The sequence below is a fragment of the Anomaloglossus baeobatrachus genome, chromosome 4 (assembly GCF_048569485.1).
Source record: "Anomaloglossus baeobatrachus isolate aAnoBae1 chromosome 4, aAnoBae1.hap1, whole genome shotgun sequence".
NCBI classification, from domain to species: domain Eukaryota; kingdom Metazoa; phylum Chordata; class Amphibia; order Anura; family Aromobatidae; genus Anomaloglossus; species Anomaloglossus baeobatrachus.
Genome location: NC_134356.1, coordinates 255,365,502 through 255,387,895, shown reverse-complemented (window position 1 = coordinate 255,387,895; position 22,394 = coordinate 255,365,502). Strand labels below are relative to the sequence as shown.

The following is a 22,394-nucleotide window of genomic DNA, read 5'->3' as shown; positions in this document are numbered from 1 at the left end:
GGATTTTTAGCAAGATTTTCTGCCACATTTGTAACATAACCAAATAATGACAATACCAATCAATTTACTTGATTTTTGAAGATCAATTTCACTACATACTACTGGTATTTCAGTAAAAAGAAAAGGAGATGAAATGATCCAAGGTGCAATTCACTTCTGGGGGACTAAAAGAAAAAGTGATAAAAAAGTTGATACAAGTTTTCACCCCTTCACTACCGATGATGTACTGATGCATCATCAGTCATGTCGCAGTAATCACGGCCGGTTGCTGCAGTGAGCCGGCGGTAATCCCCACACATGTCTGCTAATTTGAACAGCAGACATGTGAGGCTTACAGGCGCGAGTTGATTCATGATCCACCCGCACCTTGCCACTTAGATCGCGTTGTCAAAATGTGACAGCATGATTTAAATAGCCACGGCAGGGATCACGCCATTTCTCACTACCATCAGAGGCCCCGTGACATAATCATAGAAAGCTGATGGTTGAGATGGTAGCTTGGGGTCATCTGATGAGCTATGCTGCTATGCTTGTTCTCACAGGAACGCTGCATCGCTGCTGATCAGAAGTGTGCAGCTCTGATCAATAAAAATGAACAAGCAATCAGACTGCTGATACATAAAGTCCCCAAGGGTACTTTATAAATCAGCCATCTGCAACCTGATTCCTCCATACATCTGTGACCTAATTTCTCAGAACCTACCTGCACACAACCTCCGATCTTTAAAAGATCTCCTTCTCCACTCCTCTTATCTCCTCTTCCCACAATCGCATACAAGATTTCTCCCGTGCCTCTCCCATACTGTGGAACGCTCTACCCCAGCATATCAGACTCTCAACTACCATGGAAAGCTTCAAAAGGAACCTGAAGTCCCACCTCTTCTGACAAGCATACAATCTACAATAACCCACTGCGCAACCAGCTCTGTCCTCACCTACTGTATCCTCACCCAACCCCTGTAGGCTGTGAGCCCTCGCAGGCAGGGTCCCCTCTCCTCCTGTACCAGTCTGTGCTTGATTTTATGTATGCCCTTTTCACTTGTAAAGTGCCATGGAATAACTAGCGCTATAATAATAATAATAATAAATAATAAATAATAATAGTAAAGGGGTACCAGTAAAATAAATAAAAAAAGTTAAAAGTTTTAAAAAATATCAAAAATTAAAGAAAAATAAAAGTTAAAACTCCCCCCCATTTGCCCCCTTGAAAAAAAAACAGTTAAGATATATAAATTATACACGTATTTGGTATTGCCGCAATCTATCAAAATATAAAATCAATTTTTCTGATCAGTACACGGCATGAAGAGAAACAAATGCCAAACGACAAAATTATGTTTTTAGGTAACCACAAAATGTTTTAAAATGCAATAAAAGGCAATGAGCATCTACAGGAAAATGGTATAATTAAAAATTTCAGCTCAAAAAGCAAAAAATATGCCATCACAGAGCCATAGACCCCGAAAAATGAGAATGCTGTGGGTCTCAGAAAATGGTGTCAAAAGTGTTACTGGTTTTTTTTGAGAAACTTCTGAATTTTTTTTCACCCCAGAAAAGTAAACGTATACAAGCATGCAAACTCATACTGACCTGAGACATCATACTGACACATTAGTTTAACATATATTGAACGCAGTGACTAAAATATATTCAAAACATTGTGCAATTGGACTTCTTTTTTGCAATTTCAACACACTTGGAATGTTTTCTCATTTTTCAGTACACTATATCGTAAAAGAAATGATTTAATTCAAAAGTACAACTCGCCCCACAAAAAATAAGCCATCATACGGAAAGGATGATTGAAAAATAAAAAAGGTAGGGCTCTCAAAAGAAGGAGAGCAAAAAACGAAAAACAGAAAATCACCTGGGGGTGAAGGGGTTCAACAATAACATAAAAATTTGACTTGTACCTAATTTCTTAATTTAAAATTTTGCTTATCAAACATTCTCAAAAATGCAAAAAAATTGAGTAAAACGTTGTCTGAACTCCAAAATTAGAGCAATGAGCCACAAAAAGGTACAACTTACTATGTAAAAATTAATCTCTCACACAGTTGTTACGCCCTGGCAGAACCAGGTAGTCACACAGTTTAGCCCCCAAACAACACCGCTCCCACTCAGGGTTAAACCATCTGACCTGAAACCCTAGTCACCCCCTCAGGGAAGGACAGAAACACCAGTGGGCGAGACCAGGCGGAAGGAGAATGCCCACCTAGGGGTCTGGAGAACCCGAGGCGGGAAAAGCAGTCAGTTGAGTTAAGTTTACAGTGCACGGAAGTCAAGTTTGGAGTTAGTGGTGAGTGGAGGTGCTAGCTGACAGGCGTAGGGGTTGGAGCCCTGATGTTCTGGCTATGTGGCAGACAGTGGTAAGTGCCAGCAGGAGACGGAAAGACGGCTGCTGGAGATCCGAGGTGGACCGGGGCAGGGTTGTAGCCTGCCGGTACTGACACCGGAGAACCGACCCATTAACCGCGCACAAAGGGGGTACTTCGACCCTGAAGCCAGGACTGGCACCAACGGCCTAGCTAAATAACCAATTGAGGGCAGGATTTTAGGTCCTGTTCCAACCTAAGTCCCGAAAAGTAGACAACCACCCACCAGAGAGGGATAGGGCATCCGCCAGGGCCCGGTAGATCCCACAGGTCAGTGCCTGACGGGCACAGCTCCCAACCAAAGGACCGGGAGCAGACTCACTCCCCAGGAAGTCCATCACTGAAAACTACAGAAGTGCAGAGGACATTGACCACTAGCCCGGGTGTGAGACCTGATACACCCGTCTGCGGAGGCCGGCCACCATCACCTTGGTTTACCAAAAGAACATTGTGTTTATTGACTCCACACATCTGTGCAACCTCATCCAGCACCACGATAACCAGTGACTCCACATATGAATGCAACCTCATCCAGCACCAGGACAACCGAACTGTAAGTGTGCTGATCCCTGCAACCCTGCACAACACTGGGCCCTGGGGCATCCATCCCTACCCACAGAGGGGTTAACATCCAGCTGCCATCACATCTTCCCAGGCACCCCATAACAGCAGCAGTGGTGCTATATCCCACCACACACCGTGGGTGGCGTCATAGACAGTTTCTAACAAATCCCGTACAATTATGTCCCCCTTTTTATTCGAAGTGTCCGCGCGACCCCCGGGTCCGGTAGAGGCCCTTGAGCTATTCCGCAGATCCGGATCCGAGCAGCACCGGCTGCTGGCACGGGGGTGGCACACAGTGTCTCGATGACAAAATGAAAAAGTTATGAGACTACTAAAAATAATAGCACAAAATATATTTTTTGAAAATTTGTAACAGTTTTTAGCACTTTAAAAAAGAAAGCTATTCAAGTTTGGTATTGTACTGACCTGCAGAATAAGATTGTTAGGTATTTTACCACTTAATGAACTTCATATACCACCCCACCCCCAACAATGAAAGGACAGTATTGATATTTTTCCCTATGTTAATGCACTTGGAATGCACGGACTAGACAACAGGTCATTTCAACTTCGATTTGACCAACATATCTAAAGTATTTCGAATGGTCTGCACAACCGATTTATATTACTGAACACTAATGAAAAAATGCCTTAGGAATTATGGACTCATATAAAGAACACTAGTTGTCAAGAAGCCATAAAGACAATAAACAAGAGTTAGAAAAGACCCCCAGCACCTATGGTTAATAGAAGAGACCCTAAACATCATTAATGAAAGATGAATGGCAAAAACAAAAGGTAACAAGCAACACAAAGAGAAAATCAGTAAAAGACTAAATATAGCTATATGAGCAGACAAAGAAGTTCATTACCAAAAGCTATCTACAGAGATAGAAAATGAACAACTGATGGGTAGGATCCGGTAAGTATACCAAAAGAACAAAAGATGTAACAAAAGTTTCAACTAAGAGTAGGTAAATTGAAAGGTGCCAATGGTAACCAACTAACTAATCAGAATAGATCAAGGAAAGATGTAAACAATACAGAAACACCTTTACAAGATATGGCAAGAAACTGAGAGTGCACATGATATCAAACTGAACATCTTGAAAGTCAAAGTCGTTGATGTGATAATGCTTCTATCAAAAAACAAAGCACCTGGATGTGACAATATTCCAATAGAGCTAATGAAGTTTTTTGAAACAGCAGTTGATATGATCACACACTTGTCAACAGATATGGGCAACTGGAAAATGACCAAGGACTGGACAAAATCAGAATTTATTCCTATTCTTAAGGCCTGCGCCACACATCCGTGCCTCCGGTACGTGTTTGTCATTTTTTACACGTCCCGGCGGCACGGAGACACTTTAACCAATGCTACCCTATTGTAGCAGGCACACACACGTAAAACCACACGGAACGTGTGTCCGTGTGCGTTTGTACGTGTGTGCGATTTTCAAAGCGCTGACATGTCAGTGATTTCTCCGGCAGCACGGGTGTCACACGGCCCGCACCCGTACCACACGGGTGTAGTGTGGATGCGGTCCCGTGTGACACGCGCCGGAGAAAACACACATGTCAGTGAAAAAAAAACAAAACATTTACTCACCTTCTCCAGCCCTCCTGTCTCTGCCGCTGCTGCCTCTTGCTGCCGACCGCCGCTCATTAATCTCATAGAATATTCACTTCACTGCCTGGCAGCAGCAGCAGCGGGGAGACGGGAGGGCTGGAGACCGAGGATCAGCACCACGGACAGCAGCGCAGACATCAGGAAGGACCAGGTGAGTATAATAATTACTGATTCTACGTGTGCTATCGCGGATAGCACACGTAGAACACATGTGTCACGCACGTACCAGAGACACGTACTTACCTGCACGCAACACGCAGGGAAAATACGTGTCTCGCGGCACGTGCGTGAATTTCACGTGAGTGTGGCAGAGGCCTAAGGGAGTTAACACCGACTGTGAAAACTCTTTCTATTGCGCTCATACCTCATGGCAGCAAAATACAGCTAAAGGTCCTAGAAAGATGGCTTTGGCTTACTTTGACAAAGAGCTGCCTGAGAAAAAAGCCAGATTTAGAAACGGCAGATGAACAAGAAATGTAATTGCTAACATTATATAGATGATGGAAGAGGCCATAGAATATAACATGGGAAATCTTATTTTGCTTCACCAATTACAGCAAAGCCTTTGATTCTGTTGTTCACCAGAAACTTTGGAATACCAGGAAGGATATAGGTTTGCCAAACCATTGGATGAGCCTCATCAGCAACTTTTAAATTGACCAAGAAGGAACAGTTTGAATGGCTCAAAGTAGATTGAGGTGTCAGACAAGACTGCATTCTGTCACTATTTCTCTTCAATTTATATGCAGAAGCTATTTTTTGGAAAGCTGGTCTTACTGAAAAAGAAGACGGAATGAAAATTGTTGGATGTATCATCAACAATCTTAAATACACAGATGACACAACATTAATAGCAACAAGCGTAGATGGAAAGAAAGACATATTACGGAATGTCAAGACGAAAAGCTCAAACATGGGACTCCTACTCAACACAAAGAAGACAAAGATATTGACCAACACTACCACCAAAGTACAAGCAGAAAATTGAAGCAAATTAGTTTTAGCATGTTAAACTGGTTACATCATGGAATAGTGGCTCCAGAGCGAAATAACACATTAGATTTTTTAATGTCTCATCTGCATTGCAGAGTTATTAGCTGCTAACGTGTGTACATTGCAGAATTGTTTTGCACCGAAAATGCACCTAGTGGCCAAAAATGCACCGAAAAAATTGTTTTTGGTGTTTGTTTTGGCTTTTTTTTTTAGAGCATTATATTAGTAAATTCAATGGCTGGAAGGGCTAAAAAATGTAGGAGGAAATGGAGCAACAATTGACATGCTGCTTTTTTTTCTACACCAAAAACTGCAAGGAAAAAAGAAGCAGCGCGCACACAGCATTTCAGAATTCTCATAGGCTTTGCTGGCATAAGGATAGACATGCAGATGTGGGCAACAAACTGCATTATAAATTACACCAAATAACGCATCAAAAACAGCACTGTGCGCACAGGCTTAGGCACTGTCTTACTATAGCATAGTACACAAGTTATGGTTTTTTGAGTGTATCTCTGAGTTCCAAATTTCCATCGATGAGTTGCATTTAGTACTTTTCAGATCAAACAAACATAGATTTAATTAACGTATTTTTTTACTGCCTTTGTTTCTTTTTTTGAACATTTATGGCATCAAAGTTATTTTTTCTACTCATTAAATGATGTCATGTAGATTACTGGACGTGGAAGAGTAACAGGTTGATTATGTAAAAACATCTTGGACACATTATTAAAAAAAACAATCAATGCATTTTTATTCGTGATGAATGTCACTGTAGACAATGTATCTTCAGACGTAAGGAATATACCAATCTCAATTCGTAACGTCTATGTAAGGTATGCAAGTTGTAATACATTTAAACCAGATACAGTCTTCTGGTCCTTGCTCATGAGTAGTCTTGTGATCTTAACAATTATATAGGAATGTCAGGACAAATCACATCAGAGGTCAAAAAATAACGACAACAACATCACTAAAGATCATACATGGCACATCCTGCAACGTGTTCTAATGTCCTCATTCTTTAACATTTTAAAGCAATTAGTGACTAAATTGCATTAAATCCAGTCTCTTCCGCTTTCTTTCAAAGAAATGTATCATTGAGTTTTCCGTTTCTTGTTCTTAAATAGAAAGGCTGATTCTCTAAAGCAACCTCTTTTCAATAGACCTAATTGACGTATTAAAGGTGTCTTAGAGGTGGGCTACCTTATCAGAAACATCTCTAAATCCATAGCTCCCAAATGATAACCCCCTTTATCACCCAGTGATTTTCCGTTTTTTTCATTTTCATTTTTTCCTCCCCTTCTTTCAAGAGCAATAACTTTTTTATTTTTCAGTCAATATAGACATATGAGGCCTTGTTTTTTCACGGGATGAGCTGTGCTTTTGAAGGACACCATTTATTCTTCCCAATATTGTACTGGAAAACCTATTGCACAATTGTTTTTTGGGGTTGTTTATTTACCATGTTCACTATATGGTAAAACTGACCTGGTATTATATCATTCCCCAGGTCAGTACGAGTTTGTACGAGGGGCGATCCAAAAGTAATGATAGTCAATAATAAACACAATGAATATATTAAAAAAAATGTTTTATTTTTCTACATAGTCTCCTAACAAGTCTATACATTTAGTCCATCTCTTTCCTAAACTTAGAATTCCCTTCGAAAAAAATTCTTGATCTTGTCCCTCAAAAAAATCCCCAACAGCGGTTATCACGTCGCTATTGTCGTCAAATTTCTTGCCCCGGAGGTGTTCCTTGAGGCGAGGAAAGAGAAAGAAGTCACTTGGGGCTAGATCTGGCGAATAGGGGGGGTATTCCACCAGTTCAAAACCCGCTTCATGAATGGTTGCCATGGCAACTGCAGCTTTGTGAGCCGGCGCATTATCTTGGTGAAACAGCACTACAGCCCGCAGTTTGCCGCGCCTTTTCTCCTTGATAGCCTCCCGCAATATTCTTATTTGTTCTGCGTAGTAGGAGCCCGTAATAATGGCTCCCTTCTTCAAATAGTCTACCATAATAATTCCTTCAGGGTCCCAAAAAACGGACGCCATAACCTTCCCTGCTGAGTATGACACTTTGAATTTCTTCGGCGTCGGTTTGTCGGCTCGTTTCCATGTCATTGATTGTTGTTTAGTTTCGGGATCAAAGTGGTGGATCCAGGTCTCGTCCATGGTCAAAAAACGTGACAAAACATTCTCCTTGTCTGCTTGGAACGTTTCGAGATTTGCTATTGAAATGTCAACTCGTTTCTTCTTTTGCTCGTCGGTTAACATTTTTGGCACCCAACATGCAGAGACCTTTCTCATATGCAATTCTTTTGCAAGGATTCTTTGAATGCTGCCATGTGAGATCCCTGTGACCTCAGCTACATGCCCGATAGTCACTCTTCGATCTGCCAATACAACTTCTTCAACTTTTTTCACGTTTTCTTCATTGAGGGACGTGGATGGGCATCCTTCACGATGTTCATCTTCAGTCGATGTTCTTCCCAGCTTAAATTCCTTGGCCCAGCGTGCAACTGTGGAATATGGAGGAGAAGAGTCCCCCAATGTTTCCACCAAGTCGCTGTGTATGTGTTTGGTAGTCATTTTTTTCAAGCAGAGGTATTTGATGACAGCTCTGAGCTCGTTTTTTTGATGTTCACTCCTCGGCAGTTCATATTCAAATGAATGTAGCTCCCGGGAATCGTGGCCTATTTAAGTGATTTTTTTTCCTGGACTAGTGGGTACCTAAGAGAGAAGAAAACATTTTATTTTAATTTCTGTGTGCAATAGAAATAACCGATTATCATTACTTTTGGATTGCCCCTCGTTGACTCCAAACATGTATAGTTTTACTTTTATGTAAGTGGTAGAAAAAAATTCAGAAGTTTCCCAAAAAAAAGAATTGCGCTTTTGTCGCCAATTTCCAAAACTCATAGTATTCTCATTTTTCAGGATCTGGGGCTCAGTAATAGTTTATTTTTTGTATCTTGAACTGACATTTTTAATTATACCATTTATGGGTAGATGTGGTGTTTTCATTGCCTGATATTGCACTGTAATGCAATATTGCGGCAACCAAAAAACTCATACATTTTGACAATTTGATTTTTTTTTGCTACACCCTTTAATGATCTGATTAATCAATATTTGATTCTGAACTCAGCAATACCAAATGTATTTTTTAATGTTTTATTCTCAATGGGTCAAAAGATCCTTGATTTGAACTTTTAGGTTTTTTTTATTTTTCATATGTTTAAAAACTTTTCTTTTACATATTTTTTATTGTTTTTTTTTTAATCTGGATAAGGGACATGAAGCTTGCACTATCCAATCGCTTTTGCTGTAGCAGAAATGCTGTTATTCGGTGAATGCCAGCAGAGCTGACCCCATGGTGTCATGACAGCCATCACAAGGCTGCCAATGGTTGCTGGGAACGGCGCAAACCTTTTAGGAGCATATTAGATCGCGCTGTCACAGTTTGTGATCTAACTAGTTAACAGGTGTGGGTGGATCTCCGTTCCACCTGCACCTGTTAGCTGCACATGGCTGATAAGACCAGCAGACATGTGCTGGGAATAATGTGGGCTTGCCATATGAGCTCTCATTAATGGGACAATATTACCTACAATGTATTTTTACGTCCTAGGTCATAATGGGGTTAAGGCTCATTCACGGATGACATGGATGGTCATTCATTTAATACAACTTTTGCCCTGTGGTTGGCGTATATAGAAGAATTGTTTTGCTGTTCATAACTTTCCCTAGCAATAATAGCAAATTACCAGGAGTTTAAGATGCTGGATTGCTAAATTAGCTTAACTTCAAAAAGTTTTGCTAGACAACCCTTTTTAAGTTTTGTTATAAAAGAAAGGGGTAAATGGGGTTTCTAAAACTTTTAAATTGATGGCCTATCTTGTGTATAGATCCAGCAATTGGCAGATAATACTTTAAAGGAGTTTTCCCCAAGAACTAAATTCACTTTGACTAATAATAATAGGTCTTGAAATAATTATAAGTTCCACATGTGGAAGTTTTTTAAAAAAATGTTCCTGTCCTGAGATAATCTTATATATAGGAGTCCCTGCTATGTGCTGTGTAATGACTGTGTCTGGCCATACAGGTACATGGTCTGATCATACCTCATCTCCTGGGCTAGGTAAGAAGTAAAAAAAAGTATACAGACATTAAAGCACGAGGTCGCTAATAATTCTTTGTGTTAAAAAAAACATTGTTTTTAAAACAGACAGTGAAATGTTCTACCTCAAAGAATCATCTATGATCCCATGTTATTAATGTCTTTATACACTTTTATGTCCTCCTCTGCCCAGGAGCTGTGGTATGACCAGATCATGTCTCTGTATTGTCAGACACAGCCATTACACAGTATGTAGCAGGGGTACATACAGTATATAAGATTATCTCAGCGCAGGAACATTATTTTTAAACACATCCATTTGTGGAATTCATTATTATTCCAAGATCTATTGATTAAAATTAACTTTAAAACAGATTTCAAAATGCAGACTACATACATTTTTGAAGAGATCGCATAGATCTTATGAGGTTGTTGAACTTTCTTTAAAAATTTATATTGGAATGACTATTCAATCCTGATTTTATGCTAAATATTTTGTGAGTCCAGCTATCAAATAAAACTAATAAAATAATAACTCATAAGTCCATTCTCCAACCACTTAGCCTGACTGACAGCTACAGTTTGTCCTGAGCATTGTGACATCTTAGCAACATGATGACATTACAGCACAGTCACTCAGTCTAGGTGGGCAGAAATTGAATTAAACTTTAATAAAAAATTCTAAAGATATTCCAATATAGAATGTTAAAGTAAGTACAGCATTCTGATAGGATCTAAGAGATCTGTTTAGTAATGTGTACAGTTTCTACTCTAAAATCCAATGCCATGCACTTTAAATAATTAGTTGACATGAAAGGCATTTTTTTACATTTGAATTTGCCAGCTTCACCAAATTTTTCCCCAAACTTTGATTTCCGGCAACGAAATTCATGCGAATCTCAATACATGAATGTTTGTAATTGCTTGGAAAATTCTCGTGGCAGAGAAAGACAAAACCCCATTGACCATAAGAGCTTATACACTACAGAAGAGAGAGAGGATCCTGCTATCCATAAGAGCTTACATCCTATAGGAGAGAGAGCGGATCCTGCTGACGATAAGAGCTTAAACTCTACAGGCGAAAGAGAGGATGCTGCTGACCATAAGAGCTCATACTCTATAGGAGAAAGAAAGGACCCTGCTATCCATAAGAGTTTATACTCTACAGGAGAGATGAAGAGAGAAAGAGAGAGAGAGAATCCTGCTGACCATAAGAGCTTATACTCTACAGGAGAGAGACAGGACCCTGCTGAACATAAAAGCTTATACTCTACAGGAAAGAGATAGAATCCTGCTGACCATAGGAGCTAATACGCTACAGGAGAGAGACAGGACCCTGCTAAGCATAAGAGCTTATACTCTACAGGAGAGAGAGAGAGAATCCTGCTGAACATAAGAGCTCATACTCTACAGAAGAGCGTGACAAGACCACACTTATCATAAGAGCTTACAGTCTAAAGCTGGTGTCACACATAACGACGACGACAACGACGTCGCTGCAACGTCACCATATTCTGTGACGTTGCAGCGACCATAGATGATCGTTAGTAAGCTGTCAAACATGCTAAATAAAGCAGCGACGAAGCAGAGATCATAGCGACGTCGACGGTCGTTGTGTGGTTTCAGACATGTCATTGCACGACGAGTCAGAGGTGTGGTTTTAACCCCTAGATACGGTTTGCGTTATCTCTTTTCACGCCCCTCTGTTCCTATTGGTGATCGCTACAGCGCTTTGCGTTGTCTTTCTTCACGCCCCTCTGTTCCGATTGGTCATCACTACAGCGTCGCCTGATTGGGTGACCGTATCAAACAAAAGACGACGCAGTAGCGCTTCCATTCACTCTACCTGAGCTTTTTCAGAACGCAGTTTGTTGCAGTGATTTTTTCAATTTGTTGATTTCGTCTTGGATTTTTAATATTCTCCTGACTTAAAGGTAAGTAATTTTTTTAGGCAGTATTATACCAATATTCTAGTACATCGTGACATTAATATAGCAACTGTATTCTTGTATATTGTGGCAGTATTATAGTTATATTTAGTTATATTTATCTATGTACATAGGGGGAAGTATTATAGCTTTTCTATTCCTGACGTTATATATTCAATACCGCTGTACATATAGTTATGTTCTTGTACATAGGGGCAGTATTATAGTAGTTATATTCTTGTATATAGAGGCAGTATTATAGTAGTTATATTCTTGTACATAGGGGCAGTATTATAGTAGTTATATTCTTGTATATAGGGGCAGTATTATAGTAGTTATATTCTTGTATATAGGGACAGTAATATAGTAGTTATATTCTTGTATATAGGGAGCAGTATTATAGTAGTTATATTCTTGTACATAGGGGCAGTAATATAGTAGTTATATTCTTGTATATAGGGGCAGTATTATAGTAGTTATATTCTTGTATATAGGGACAGTAATATAGTAGTTATATTCTTGTATATAGGGAGCAGTATTATAGTAGTTATATTCTTGTACATAGGGGCAGTATTATAGTAGTTATATTCTTATACATAGGAGCAGTATTATAGTAGTTATATTCTTGTACATAGGGGCAGTATTATAGTAGTTATATTCTTGTACATAGGGGCAGTATTATAGTAGTTATATTCTTGTACATAGGGGCAGTATTATAGTAGTTAAATTCTTGTACATAGGGGCAGTATTATAGTAGTTAAATTCTTGTATATAGGGGGCAGTATGATAGTAGTTATATTCTTGTACATAGGGGGCCGTATTATAGTAGTTATATTATTGGACATAGGAGCAGTATTAAAGTAGTTGTACATAGGTGGCAGTATTATAGCAGCTATATTCTTGTGCTTAGTTTATAACAATGTAGTAATACATTAATTTCCTTTTTTTTCAGATGTCTTCCAACAAACAAGAATTCATAAGGGAGGTGATTGAGATGTATCAATCCCTGCCTTGTTTGTGGAAGATAAAGTCTGTCGATTACAGCAATCGATACAAGAAAAAGCAGGCCTATGAGCAGCTTATTGAATTGTTCCAGAGGCATAACCCAATGGAGACCATTACGACAGAGATTGTGCGAAAGAAAATCCAGGGTCTTCGCACCGTTTATAAAAAGGAACTAAATAAGGTGGAAAAGGCCAGCAAATCTGGTGCCGGAACGGAGGAACTTTACGTTCCAAAGCTTTGGTACTACGATTTGCTGGCCTTCATAAGAGACCAAGAGGTACCACGGACAATAACATCGCTGTCCTTGGGTCCGGGAACACAGCCTGAGGTCCGGTCTGACACCACAGTTGGAGATGTAAGTACCTTTGTGAAACTTTTGATGTACATGGCATTATTTAATTGAAAATAGTTACTACGGTTTTCTATGATTACTGTTGCAGATTTCAAAATGTATCCCTTCCAGTTCAGATAAGTATACTCCTTTGCTAGTTTCTCCACACTCTATTTTCATACCATGTAATGACATTTCATATCTTGTAGTACTAGTCTGCCCCTCCCATTAGTTTCCAGTGCATGTGTATCCCTGTGCCTGCTGCTCATGATATCTGATTTTAACATCATTTTTATTGTTCCGCAGGATCGTTGTGAAGCTGGGCCAATAGTGACAGGTGGTGATGATGAAATTGCCGGGACTTCCGAGGAGACCGCAGAAGCTCCATTACCGCGGCGGATCTCCTCGACCCGTAAGAGGCAGCCGAACAACTCATCTTCAACAGACCTTATGGATATGGCGAAGAAAATCCTGGATCAGCACAGCAGACCATCCATTTGCGGATTTGCCCAGCTTACGGATGAAAGACTCCGTAAGCTGGATGACAAACAAAGAGTTCATGTCGAAAGGGTCATGCTGGAGGCCCTCAACAAGGCGGCAGAGGGGAAACTGACAGACTCCTCAAAAGTGTGTGACGTAGAACATCGACAACAGTCTTCATGGGATCAAGTGCCATGGATGAGGATGGAGCCTCCACCACACCTCCAGCATGACCCCCCCGCACAGTATCCCATGTTCCCCCCAACGAACCAATTTTTCAGCCCACAGAGGCAACATTTAAATGACTCGAATAAGCAATACCAAAATTTATAGTTTTTGTTTTTTGTTATAATATTTATGCTGTTTTTGTTGTTGTTTAAGCAATGTTAGGGAATTGTAATAAAAAATGTCTTTGATTTCAAACTTTTGTACAGCTTTCATGAATTCTGCATAACATTATTCACGGGGTAAAGGGTTGGGTGGAGGTCAAGGTCGCCATCATGGCACAACGCTACAGATGCACATATATAATGTGTGTGTGTGGGTGTTTTTTTATTTTTCTTAAATAAGAATGTTTTTGTGGGTTCTTTGTTTTAAAGCTGTGGTGGGGAACATAGTGCTCTCCCTGCTGCCTTCTAGTGCTGTCACTGTCAGTGCTGTTTGTGTTATGCCACCTACAGCTCTTTGTGCTGCCATCTATTGCTGTGTTGCCCAGGGATTGGGGGGGAAATGAGATCCTGGCCAAGGGGTTACTTCTGCAGGTATCCCGGTGTCGTGACCCGGTCTGTAATGTCAAGCTCCCAAAAAAGAGGGGGATTAGGTAGGGGGAATTGTCTGTCACGCCACCCGTGGGTTGCGTTGATAAGGTGGTGGCACCGCCACTGCCTCTGGGGACCGTGCCCGGGACTGATGGTGTGGGGCAGCTAGGTGGGATACCCTCCACGGGTAGGGGGATTTATAGTCCCACGGACCAATTGGGAGAGGTAGTTTGTAGAGTGACGGGTACAGTCCTCGCCTTGTACCGGGTGGTGCAGGAGTACTCACAGTATAAACCAATAACTAACCCCAGTCCAGTAATTAACCAAGTTGCTGGTAACAGGTGCCAACGGCCCGCTGCTGTGAAGACGGGTCCCACACCCGTGTGTGTAATTCAGGTGATCTTTTCCTGCCCGAGGTATGTGTCTTCTTTTCACACTGGTCCGTACTGGGTCCCGTCAGCTGGCACCCCTCTCCTGGTCCACTTCGGGTCCCACAAGAGGCTGGCCCATTCCTGAGGCCGTGAGTACCACTCACCCCAGCCCCACACAGGGGCTGCTTATGTGACGCCCTGGACTAGCCAGGTGGTCTCAGAGGTAACATCACACACACACACACACCCTCCCCTGGACAGTCAAGATCATTGAAAAAAAAAAAAAAAAAACATTGTTGCCACTCTACAGTCTTGATGTCCTCCTGTTTTCGTGGGGAGGGGGTGAGTGGGGTCTGATTGGCTGGTGTGTGTTTGTGTGTGGGAACCTCCCCAAGGGAGGGTTAAATCAGCATCAATAACATGTATGCAGACCTCTGTAACACCCAGGTTTTGCCAGGGCGGCACAGTGCTCTTTGTGCTGCCAACTACTGCTCAGGGTGATGTATATGCCCCATACTCTTAAGGGATGTATATGACGCAGCCTCTCCTGGGATGTATATGCCTCAGTGTTTCCTGTGATGTATATGCCCTAGCTTCTCCTGTGTTGTGTATGCCCCCAGCCTCTCCAGACCAAGACATACATGGAAATGTAGTGGTGAGAATCAAAATGATCAATCTCACCGAACATCACAGTCTCTCCAGCCACCACTCTGGGGCTGATTTTATTAATTATTTTAACAAATATAGCCTGGTCGTGTTCAAGTTGATAATTTGGTGTGGCCCCCGTTGGTTGGTAGAAAATTCCAAATGGTCCCCGGCAGTAAATAGGTTCCCAAACCCTGTTTTAAAGTTTTGTCCAAAAATGTAAGCAACAGCGAAAATAAACTAGAAAGATTTATGTGACATACAAAACAAAAAAAACATTTAAATCACAAACATTCAGTGGCCCTGCTGTTGGGCTGCCAAAAACTGTTCCAGCAGCTCGCCATGACGCCGGACGGCTTCTGACAAATGGCGTTGAGAATCCAACACGTCCTGTAGTGTGGGGATTTCTGTGGAGGGAATGGGAAAAGTTAACCATCCTTGTTCCAACATCGAACTGTCAGGTATATGTTTTTGGTTGACCACTTACGGTTCTGGGGTTCATCACCTTCTTCTTCTTCTGAGGCGCTGATGGCCCAACCAGATCCTGTGGCTAGGGAACACAAATCAAATATTAGTACACGACAGCCCACCATCATTTAAACATCCATGTATCCTTTACAACTTGTAGGGACACCATGATATGTGCATAAATTACAGGAAGGGTAGCCTGCACAAAACTCACCAACTGATGCGGGGGAGAAGGCATCGTTAGAAGAAGTATGGGGAGACTGGGTAGAAGGTGGTGATGGGGTTGAAGGAAGAGATGGGGTTGCAGCAGGTGATGGGGTTGCAGCAGGTGATGGGGTTGGAGAAGGAGAGGGTGTCCCAGCAGGCGGAGGTGGTGGATCGGAAGCAGGAGATGTTGGAGCCGGCGGGGATGATGGCTCCGCAGCAGGAGATGCTGGAGCTGGCGGAGATTGTGGATCCACAGCCGGAGAGGGTGGAGATGGTGGAGCTGCCTGTGCAGCTGGAGGTGGTCCTAGGTATAGGAGAAATCTTTTATTGAGCGCATAACTCCAGGCCACCATGGCTTACGCCTACTTTACACCATACAATTCTGCATACGATATCGTATGTGATGTGACACGCCCCCATCTTATGTGCGACAACTGAAATTTGTTGACCGTGTCGCACCTATGCTTTGTTCCTGTCACAAGTACTTACCCTTCTATACGACCATCCATACGTAAGAAGCGGGACGCAGGTAAGTTGCAGTTCATCATTCCCGGGGTGTCACACACTGCGATGTGTGCTGTCTCGGGAACATTGAGCAACCAGACGTTCAATTTTTAGTAATTGAACGACGTGTATGCGATGACCGGTTATTCGTTTAATCGTAATCGCATGTAGGTTTTACAGACTACAATATCTCTAACGATGCCGGATGTGCATCACTTACAACGTGACCCCGCCGACACATCGGTAGATATATTGTAGCATGTAAAGCCCGTGTATAGCCTGCTTTTTTACGTATGTTTGACAAACCTTTTTCTAGGGGCACCAGACACATGGGGACCACTTGCCTCAAAGCAGCAAACATGCTGCATTCATTGGAAAAACAAGGCACAAAAATCAATCACTTAAATTCTTCTATTTTATTCTGTTCTGTAAATAGTATAACATATGGCTTGTACTCAAGGCTTCTAATGTCACTCTGATATGCACCGAGATAACAATGATAATCAGAGATTCAAATGCAAAGATAAAATAAACCCATTATACCCCAGGAGCATTGAAGTTTTGAGGTATCTGAAATTTACCTATGATCAAGTTAGATAATTAGCTCTTTTTCGCCACCTTGACCCTCTGATATGCACACTAGATATCTTGGTATAATGTAATTATTTTCTTTAGATATGCACTGAGATAACACTGATAATCAGGTCAATGGACAATACTCCAAACGCGATTACACAGCATGGTTTATTGCGAAATGGTTTTTGTAAAGACTGGCACAGTGTTGATCAAATGCTAATATATGCAAAGAGTAAATAATCCCATTACCCCAGGAGCATTGAAGTTTTTAGTTATCTGAAAGTTACCTATGATCAAGTTTGCATACCATACCTTTTACAAAGGATAATTAGCTCATTTTCGCCACCTTGTCCCTCTGATATGCACACTAGATATCTCGGTATAATGTGATTATTTTCTTTGCAATATATTGCATTTGAACTACACTGTTCTAATCGCGTTTGGAGCATTGGCCAGTCATCTGACTATCCTTCTTATCTCGTTGCATATCTGAGTGAGCAAGTTTAGAAGCCATATGTGTGTGTATATTTGTAGTGCATATGTTTCAGAAATAAATCCCCTCCTTTGGGTCCTCGCCAAACTACCTCATATTTTACACAATTGTATTATTATTCTTTGTAAATTTTATATAAATTAAGATTATTTTTTTTTATTTTAATGATTGGTCATTGGCATTTTGTGCCATGTTTTTCCAATTGTAATCGCTGGGTCACCAGTGTCGGGGAAGAATATCACAGTTAATGTCCATGTTATGAAAGTATGTATGCTGCATTCATTGCTGCACTTATGCATGCGTGGGGAGTGGGTGACAGGTCCTCGATAACTCGTTCAGCACCCATGTGTTCGATTATTTTTGTTTTACTGATTTTTTTCAATACCTTTCATTTTTCCACCAGACAGAACTTTTCAGATTTTTCAGTCAATGTTCCCATATGTTTTCTGCGGGAACCTCACAGCACTTTTTCTTGCTGTAAGCTGCGTCCAACACCATTAAAGGGGGATTGACACACCACGACATCGCAAATATAAGTCGATGGCTTCACGGAAATCTTGACGCACAAACGGCCGCATTAGCGATGCCGTTGCGTGTGACTCCGATGAGCGATTTTGCATCGTTGAAAAAACGGGCAAAAACGCTAATCGGCGACATGGGTGTCCATTCTCAAAAATCGTGAATGCAGCAGTAACGAAGTTGTTCCTCGTTCCTGCGGCAGCACACATCGCTGCGTGTGACGCCACAGGAACGAGGAAGCTCTCCTTACCTGCCTCCCGGGCACATTGCGTAAGGAAGGAGGTTTTACCCAATACTGTATATAACATATATACTATCCTTCATACACAAACAGTAAGTTACGGACTGTGTGACCCCTCGTGGCCCTGCACGCACACCTATCCTTTTTTTCACTGGCAGCACAGGTGTCACACGGATCGCACACTGATGTGATCTGTGTGACATCAGTGTGACAAATACCAGAGAAAACACGGGTCTTTTTAATAAAAAGATTTTCTATATTTACCTCTCTCCAGCGCTGCTGTCTAAATATAAGCAGGTAAATATCCATGATCCATGAACCATAAAGCCATGGGTTGTTCATGGGTAAACAAAGACGAACAGGACCAAAGCCGCTAAACCGCACTCACCATGACGCCTCTCGATGTCTGCTCGGATGCTGGCGAGGAGTTCACTGGACTTATACCGCAGGTCTGCCAGTTTCTTCCTAATTTGGGTTGTGGATCGCTCCACCCCAAATCGACGGGCCAGGCCTCTACTAATCAGCCTCAGCACAGCCTGCTTATGAAGCATGGGATGGTCATGCTGTGCCTCGCAGAAATAGTCTTTTTTGACCATTATTTTTACTAAATAACGGACCTCCACAGGCCCCCATGGAGAACTGCGACTCCTAGCCGCCATGTTCCCGCCTCTGAACATTAACAGAACATGTACGCCGCCCAACAGACTTCAAAGGCGACGTGAGCAACGTCATCACGTCACGTTCTGAACAACGTCGCAATAGCGATCCCGCTAGCGGTCTCGTTATCAACGAGGCGCTCGAACCGCGTCACAGTAGCGTTCCCGTTTGTGAAACTAGCGGTCTGAATAAAGCTAGCACAGAGTCATAGTAGCGTTCCCGTCTGCGATCCCGGCTGTAACCGAGTCAGATAGCAAAAGGCATAGATAGCATTTAAATCTTTGATTTATGTTTGTGTATTGGATTTTTGTGTTATGGAATTATGGAATGTAAAGTTATGGAATATTCTTGTACATAGGGGCAGTATTATAGTAGTTATATTCTTGTACATAGGAGCAGTATTATAGTAGTTCTATTCTTGTGCATAGGGGCAGTATTATAGTAGTTATATTCTTGTATATAGGGGCAGTATTATAGTACTTATATTCTTGTACATAGGGGGCAGTATTAAAGTATTTATATTCTTGTACATGGGGCAGTATTATAGTAGCTATATTCTTGTACATGGTGGCAGTATTATAGTAGCTATTCTTGTACATGGGGCAGTATTATAGTAGCTATATTCTTGTACATGGGGCAGTATTATGGTAGCTATATTCTTGTACATAGGGGGCAGTATTATAGTAGTTATATTCTTGTGCATAGGGGCAATATTATAGTAGTTATATTCTTGTACATGGGGCAGTATTATAGTAGCTATATTCTTGTACATGGGGCAGTATTATAGTAGCTATATTCTTGTACATGGGGCAGTATTATGGTAGCTATATTCTTGTACATGGGGCAGTATTATAGTAGCTATATTCTTGTACATGGGGCAGTATTATAGTAGCTATATTCTTGTACATGGGGCAGTATTATGGTAGCTATATTCTTGTACATAGGGGGCAGTATTATAGTAGTTATATTCTTGTGCATAGGGGCAATATTATAGTAGTTATATTCTTGTATATAGGGGCAATATTATAGTACTTATATTCTTGTACATAGGGGGCAGTATTAAAGTATTTATATTCTTGTACATGGGGCAGTATTATAGTAGCTATATTCTTGTACATGGTGGCAGTATTATAGTAGCTATTCTTGTACATGGGGCAGTATTATAGTAGCTATATTCTTGTACATGGGGCAGTATTATAGTAGCTATATTCTTGTACATGGGGCAGTATTATGGTAGCTATATTCTTGTACATAGGGGGCAGTATTATAGTAGTTATATTCTTGTGCATAGGGGCAATATTATAGTAGTTATATTCTTGTACATGGGGCAGTATTATAGTAGCTATATTCTTGTACATGGGGCAGTATTATAGTAGCTATATTCTTGTACATGGGGCAGTATTATGGTAGCTATATTCTTGTACATGGGGCAGTATTATAGTAGCTATATTCTTGTACATGGGGCAGTATTATAGTAGTTATATTCTTGTGCATAGGGGCAATATTATAGTAGTTATATTCTTGTGCATAGGGGCAATATTATAGTAGTTATATTCTTGTACATAGGGGGCAGTATTAAAGTATTTATATTCTTGTACATAGGGGGCAGTATTATAGTAGTTATATTCTTGTACATAGGGGCAGTATTAAAGTATTTATATTCTTGTGCATAGGGGCAGTATTATAGTAGTTATAATCTTGTACATCTGGGCAGGTGGGACACCACCGCTGTTGTTGTTGGGCACCCAGGGGAGAGGTAGTGGCAGCTGGATGTTAACCCCTCCGCGGGTAGGGAGGGTGGTCCCGGGGCCCAATGACTTTTTGCTGGGTATAGCAATGGCATAAAGTGTTAGTGGTATCATTTTGATTTACAAATCTATTATGGGAAGGAGAATAGAGCGGACATGCAATTATACTCGATGGGGTATCGGTACAGAGGACCTAAATGGTTGTTGGTCCAAATGGCAGTCAATGTAATAAAAGTCATCAACCATAATAGTTTATATAACATTTTATTGAACAAATGCAAACATTATAAAATTCAGAAAGATTAAAATAAAATGGACAACAAAAATATATTATTAAAAAAACAGTATAGACAGCAAAATGCTCAGTAGGCCTCTATAACATCTGTTGCTGCCAACTTACAGCACCAGGACCGTTAAAATATTGGCAGTAGTTTTCTCGGCAGGCCTTCGCATCATCCTTGTTTCTGCCATGTATGACCGGTTGAAGGCCTGCGATTGTTGGAGCGTTAGCACGCCACTCACCAAGAACCACTTCCCCATTTGTTGGTTCCACAGAGTCCACGAAACCAGGCGGACTGTACGCATTTACATCTTGACGACGAAGGAAGTTGTGCAGCGTGCAACAGGCCAAAACAACAGAGTCTATTGATTGTAGCTTTAGGTTAATCGGAGTGTGGAAAAGTCTGAAGCGGTTGGCCATGATCCCGAAGGCATTTTCTACTACCCGACGTGCCCTTGACAAGCGGTAATTGAAAATGCGTCTTTCCTGCGTAAGAGCGTTTTGTGGAAACGGTTTTAGAAGATTGGCATGAAGCGGGAAGGCTTCATCGCCGACAAAAACAAAATTAAGGTTTCCTGTGGTCTCAGAGTTGGGTGGCAAGTGCAGGGCACCGTTCTGCAAATGCTCACCAAATGCTGTGTGCTCCAAAACACCACCATCAGAAACCCTGCCGTTCATGCCAACATCGACATTTATGAATTCATAGTTTGCATTAACAAGGGCCATCATTATGAGGCTGAAATAGCCCTTGTAATTGTAAAAATAGGATCCGCTGTTCCGTGGTTGCGTGATGCGCACATGTTTTCCATCCAAAGCCCCACCACAGTTTGGGAACTGCCAGAGCTGCTCAAAATCCTTGGCAATTTTATTCCATGCCTCCACTGTTTTAGGAAATTGATTATCACTGCGTAGACTGCGAACAATTGCATTACATGTCTCAGGAATTATTACGCTGAGCAGGGACCTTGAAACAGCAGCAGAAAAATGCAAGTCTTGGAGGGAGCGTCCTGTGGCCAGGAATCGCAGTGTGACTGCCAATCTTTCATCTGGGGGGACGGCAGCACGCATCTTTGTATCCTTTCGTTGAATGAGTGGCGTAACTCTTTCCAGTAACATTTTGAAGGATTCCTCTGACATCCGCAGATAGTTGCGGAAATCATGAGGATCCTTCTCCTGCAGCTCTCTGATAAGTTGCATGTGTGAGAATTCGGACCTCCTCTGCAGCCACTCTCTGGTCCACATGCGACGCTTTCGCTTTGAACGCCTCTCTAGCATCCGTGCCTCATCTTGTCGCCGAGCTTCCTCCACCAGCATTGCAGCAACTACAACAGCACACTGCATATCATCCATGATGTGAAACTGCAAAAATAAAACGAAATAAGAGAATTTTCAACAATATGTATGTATATTCCTATATACCGGAATATAAAAAAATATAATACTTCCAGCTATGTAAATAAATTAATATAACAACTATAATACTGCCCCCTATA

At 41.4% G+C, this 22,394-nt stretch overlaps 2 protein-coding genes across 3 annotated transcripts in view; both read left to right on the top strand.

The window, feature by feature from the left end:
- LOC142303441 (solute carrier family 23 member 2-like) overlaps positions 1-22,394 on the top strand; it is a 511,942-nt gene that overhangs the window by 264,409 nt on the left and 225,139 nt on the right. The window lies entirely within an intron of this gene.
- LOC142301426 (uncharacterized) lies at positions 12,143-13,822 on the top strand. 2 transcript variants are annotated; one of them, XR_012752801.1, is made up of 2 exons: positions 12,143-12,978; positions 13,064-13,822. XR_012752801.1 is itself a non-coding variant. In XM_075342433.1 (2 exons), exons 1-2 carry the CDS (start codon positions 12,571-12,573, stop codon positions 13,765-13,767), a joined length of 915 nt encoding a protein of 304 aa, XP_075198548.1. In that variant the 5' UTR covers positions 12,143-12,570; the 3' UTR covers positions 13,768-13,822. The 2 variants fall into 2 exon arrangements, 1 of the variants encoding a protein (XP_075198548.1); XM_075342433.1 differs by having other exon boundaries at positions 13,261-13,822.